Source organism: Procambarus clarkii, chromosome 34, assembly GCF_040958095.1.
Source record: "Procambarus clarkii isolate CNS0578487 chromosome 34, FALCON_Pclarkii_2.0, whole genome shotgun sequence".
In the NCBI taxonomy this organism is placed as follows: Eukaryota; Metazoa; Arthropoda; class Malacostraca; order Decapoda; family Cambaridae; genus Procambarus; species Procambarus clarkii.
Window position 1 is genome coordinate 6,797,051 of NC_091183.1, and position 5,835 is coordinate 6,802,885.

General features: G+C 42.2%; 1 protein-coding gene across 1 annotated transcript; it reads right to left on the bottom strand.

Annotated features, from left to right (window-relative positions):
• Positions 1 to 4,658: 4,658 nt before the first annotated feature.
• On the bottom strand, positions 4,659 to 5,213 carry LOC138370927 (probable G-protein coupled receptor 152). Its single transcript, XM_069335591.1, has one exon. It carries the CDS (start codon positions 5,211 to 5,213, stop codon positions 4,659 to 4,661), a length of 555 nt encoding a protein of 184 aa, XP_069191692.1.
• Positions 5,214 to 5,835: the final 622 nt, after the last annotated feature.

A 5,835-nucleotide genomic window follows, 5' to 3' on the forward strand; every position in this document is an offset into this window, starting at 1 on the left:
TATCCACTTTGGGTCATTAGTATTCTACCTATTCAATTTGTATGGTATACTACGTTCCTGTGCTTTGTTTAGAATATTCTTAAATAAGTTATATATTAAATCCACATCGAAATCCCCTTTTACGTCACCTATCGCTGGGTTCATGTCTCGCTCTAAGACCGGCCCACACCCCATACCCAAGAGTTTCCAATCTATTTGACCCAAAAAATTTCTTAGGCTATTAAAATCAGCTTTTCGAAAATCTGGCACTTTAACAGAATTTTCTCCTACAGGTCTATTCCATTCTATGCTAAATCTGATTACTTTGTGATCACTGTTCCCTAGCTCACTCCCTATTTCGATGTCATTAATTTGTGTTTCCCTGTTAGTTAACACTAAATCTAAAATGTTATTTTCCCGCGTTGGTTCCTTAATGTGTTGCGTAAGAAAGCAATCGTCAATTAATTTTAGAAAATCTTCTGCTTCACTATTCCCTGTTTTGTTCACCCAGTTTATTCCACTAAAATTAAAGTCACCCATGACATAAATACTGTTAGATCTAGATGCTCTAGATATTTCATTCCATAGATGCCTTGCTTCCATTCTGTCTAAATTTGGTGGCCTATATATAACTCCTATTATAATATTATTTGCTTTTTCGTTTAATTCTATCCACATAGTTTCTGTTTGTGGCTCAGTTTTGATTCCCTCTTTGAGACTACATTTCAAATTGTCCCTAACATATATGGCTACTCCCCCTCCTCGTCTAATATATCTATCTGTGTGAAATAGTTTAAATCCATTTATCTGATATTCAGCTAATAGTTCTCTATTTTCTACGTTCATCCACGTTTCGGTAAGTGCAATAATATCTATTTTTTCTGTGCAGACAAGAGCATTTAATTCATTAATTTTATTTCTTAGACTTCTACTGTTAATGTAATATATCGTAAGTGAATTGTTATTTTGAGGCCCTTTTCTTTCCCTGATCATTTTGCCAATTCTTTTCTCCCACGAACACATACTTTTATTACCTCCTTCCTCCAAATCAATTCCCATACCACTATATACTAACAGTTTAAACCCAAACAAACACCTCTAACCACTGGTTCCAACGAGTTCGCAACAGCAACAACCCCAGCCCTCGATAGATGCACCCCATCACGAGCATACATTTCATTTCTTCCATAGAAGCGTTCCCAGTTGTCTATGAAAGATATTGCATTTGATTTGCAATATCTTTCCAGCCGGCAATTGACACCAAGTGCCCTCGACATCCATTCATTTCCCACTCCCTTTCTTGGAAGAATGCCACATATGATCGGGATTCCTCCCTTGCTCCTAACTAATTCAATGGCTGTCCTAAATCTCTGTATTAGTTCCTCACTCCTAACTCGCCCAACATCATTACCCCCTGCACTAATACCAATAATGGGTTTGTTCCCATTTCCCGTCATAATATCATTCATGTTTTCAACAATATCACCAATTCCAGCTCCCGGATAGCAAACCCTTAACCTGTTTCCTTTATCTCTGGCACAAAACGTTCTGTCTAAATACCTCACCTGGGAATCTCCCACAACCAAAATTAATATGTGTTTTGCAAGATGAAGACGAATTTTATTTGCAATTATCGATTCAGGTAACTTTCCCACAATAGACGTTAGGCTAATTGGTCGATAGTTTGACGCAAGTGATCTATCTCCTTTCTTAAAAATTGGTATCACATTAGCAACTTTCCACAACGCTGGCACTCTGTCCAACTCTATTGATTTATTAAATATAGTAGACAGTGGGTCGCAAAGCTCCTCTTTGCATTCTTTAAGCACCCTGGCAAACACTTCATCCGGCCCTGGGGATTTGTTTGGTTTGAGTTTATCTATTTGTTTAATTACATCCTCCCTGGTAACTGCTAAACTCGTCAACCTGTCCTCGTCCACACCCACATATACTTGTTCGGCTGAAGGCATATTGTTAAGTTCCTCTTTAGTAAATACAGATATAAAATATTTATTAAAAATACTACTCATCTCTTCATCATTATCTGTTATTTGACCTGTCTCAGTTTTTAATGTATCTATCCTCTCCCTAAACTTTGTCCGGTATAACTGGAAAAACCCTTTAGGATTTGTCTTTGCTTGCTCTGCTATGCGAACTTCATAGTTTCTTTTTGCTTTCCTTATCTCTTTTTTAGTATTTCTAACCAGCTGTACGAATGTATGTATTTGGCGTGTAAATGCTGTATTTTCTGTGTTTGGCATAAATTACATCTGATTAATGGGAAAATGGTGGCAAAAACTAGGCTATTCTCTATGAATGTATAGGTTCTGGAGTATGTGTAGGTATGTATGCTTGTATTTGCGAGTGTTGGTTTAGAAACATGTTACCTGATTTGCGTATCAAGACTAGGATTTTTTTGAGGTGTAGAACTGATTAGCCTATGAATATAGTGGCTAGCATCCAGCTGAGTTGCTAGATGGATGAATTGAGGTGTGACATTTGGATAGCTATTTGATGGATATGAGGACATTTGACTAGCCAATGAACACAGCTACTAATCCGCTGTGCTGCCAGATGTGTGGTAACTACTTGTGGATTATAGTACGATATCTAGCTATAGGGTTTCATAATTGCCATTGTGAATAAAACTAGAATGAGAGCTATTTATTAAAACTATTATTGTAAACTATTACTGTAAGTGGGATCCCTTGGTTGTTTTAAGCATAGGGTGGACATGAATGAGATTGGGTGGAAATATATAGGAGCTGCCTCGTATGGGCCAATAGGACCTCTGCAGTTACCTTTATTCTTATGTTCTTATGCTCACCTACAATGCTGCCAGATGTGCGATTCTGCAAAAAAATTGCGGTATGACATTTGGGCTGCTGTTATACTTTTGAGCTTATCACTGAATAATGATTACAGTTGTGGTTGACTAAAATGCATATTCTTAAACCTCTGATTAGGTTAGGTGGGGATGGTTAGTCTAGCCATTCTTAATAATAACATCAAATACAGTACACATACAGGTAGGACGCTAAAGGCCGCATTGGTCATCTGGTGACGTCATACATAGTTGAACAGTCAGGTGCTGTGATACCTTAACACCTATTTGTTAATGGTAGCTAATACCTTATCCCTATACGGAGGTAGCTTTTTGCGATGTCACTAAACAACAACAACTGGTCTGTAGAATGTATTTGTTATACAATAAGTTAGGTTAGGATGGTTTGATAGGTTTATGAAATGAATAACAGAAAATATGAGCAATGAGCGAAAATACGAGCCAATGTAGCTGAATATCACCTGCGATATCACTGCCAGTTGAGGTATTGGGAGTGATTAAGAGTTCGTACTAATGTGTGAACCTCCTAGGATCCACATTTAGCACGTTGGCGCCTCGCACCGCATTAGGGATGATGACGTCAGAAAAGAAGGTAACTGCAGAAGGCCTTATTTCAAAACATGAGAGGCTTGTTTTTACTCAATGTAGTCCATATATATGATTACTGAATGAGCATTTTTATTTGTTATATTCTACAGTAAGGTGTGGGAGGCGAATGTTTTGAGCGAATGTGAAATGTGCATATATATTTATTTACGTGCAAATACATTTATGCGTGTATGCAGCAATATTGGATTACTAAATCGCATTAATGTCACAACGCCTGGCAGGGGACTGTTTTCATACATATGGATGATAGTGGGTTTTCCTTTTTATTTGCCCTATGTTCAATAAGCAATCTCCGAAGAAAGATTGACAAAGCTTAAATTACATTATCTAGAAATGCGAAGAAGAAATAGGGGTGATATGATAGAGGTGTGACTGAATGGACATGTCAAAGGGGGATATTAATAGGCTATTAAAATTATCAACACTAGACAGAACATGAAACAATGGGCATAAATTGGAATAAGTTTTAGATTTAGGAAAAAGACCTGGGCAAATTCTGGTTTGGTTACAGGGGTAAACTCATTCCTTATGTTAATTATAAATCTTAGCTATAAAATGATCTTAGACAATGGGAAACAGTACGGTAATACCTTATTGAGAAAAACGAGCTTATAATGGTTAACGCCATTACACATTAGGCTTGACAGAAAGCAGCATTTTGAGTCCCCCTTTGCTATAAATATTGGAAAATGGGAATAAATACACTATAACAGAAAACGAACTTATTCAGGAAAGATGAAGACAGGGTGACCATTAGCAATGTGTGTGCAAGGGTCACTGGGGTAACAGAATTTGGGTGTGCCAGGAGCTGGCCTTTTAATCCCCGGGTAAGCTGAAGACTGGCTAACTGATGATGTCATTGACCATTAGCGATGCCTGTGCACCGGGGTAACGACATTTGAGTGCGCCAGGAGCCGGCCTTTTAATCCCCTTGAGCGAAATGGCGGGGACTAGGAAGCTACCATTTATTCCACATTTTGGAAAAATAATATATGATTCAAAGGTGTGATTGGTAAATGTTATGAAAATATGAAAAGACCCCCTGGGCTATTGTTCTTGCATTGAAAAAAAATCGAAAAACACCCTATGCTATGCCCGTCCGTCAGCAACAAAATAGAGAATACCCCCAGTGCTATGACCGTCCATGCAGAAATATGGATACCCCCCTGCACCTATGCCCGTCCATCAAAAAAGTAAAAATGGAAGGGCATAGGGGCCATTTCCACTACTTCTGGGCTGGACCCTGGGCTGGGTCCTGGGCTGGGTCCTGGACTGGATCCCTGGGCTGGACCCTGGGCTGGGTCCTGGGCTGGACCCTGGACTGGATCGCTGGGCTGGGTCTTGGGCTGGATCCCTGGGCTGGACCCTGGGCTGGACCCTGGGCTGGGTCCTGGGCTGGACCCTGGGCTGGACCCTGGACTGGATCCCTGGGCTGGACCCTGGGCTTGACCCTGGGCTTGATCCTGGACTGGACCCTGGGCTGGGTCCTGGGCTGGACCCTGGACTGGATCGCTGGGCTGGGTCTTGGGCTGGATCCCTGGGCTGGACCCTGGGCTGGACCCTGGGCTGGGTCCTGGGCTGGACCCTGGGCTGGACCCTGGACTGGATCCCTGGGCTGGACCCTGGGCTTGACCCTGGGCTTGATCCTGGACTGGACCCTGAGCTGGACCCTGGGCTGGCTCCTGGGCTGGACCCCAGGATTCATGGAGCCCTGGTGTTCTTCTCGAGCCCCGCCAATCAGGGTCTCATGCTGTAGTATCGTAGTATCTGTTCCAGGCATGATGGTGCAGCGTACAACTGACACTTTCAGGTATTACCCCGCCTCCTCCACCCTGTGCAAGCTTGTGCAGACACTGGTGTCGTGAGAGCCACTGCAACACCTACACCTAATTGGACGATCACATTGCCACGTTCGTGATCCCACCGTTGACAGTTGCCACATAGGTATTTCTTTTCACTTTGCCCTCATGACTTATTTTAATGACTGGGGAACAGGTCCTCGCACTGCTCCCCTCTGTGGTCCTGAATCTCACCACTTAATTACTGGCTTAATTTCTGACCAATCCAGCCATCGACGACCTACTTCAGCTGGTAGGAGGGGCGTTGTACACTTAGTACCGCACACCTGACCTCTTCCCCACACTAAAGGCTAGACCTTAGGACCAGGCCTCTGTCAGACAGTAGTAGGTATACACCCTGACCTCCCCGGCTCCTTGGCTCCGGGGACAACTGTCTGCTCTTGGTTGTTAACTCCCTGGAGTTTAGTAGTTGCTATATATCTCTTTGCTGTAATTGCCGAATAGTGATACACACGACGACCTTCGTGGTAGCAATTGCGAGAGCTCCTGTTGACAGGAGCTCTCGTCTGTGCACTTGTGAGTCTCAGGTGTCGGTGTACACAC

What these genes read in the sequence shown, in the direction of transcription:
- LOC138370927 (XM_069335591.1), bottom strand. Translation starts at nt 5,213, where the DNA reads ATGCCTGGAACAGATACTACGATACTACAGCATGAGACCCTGATTGGC.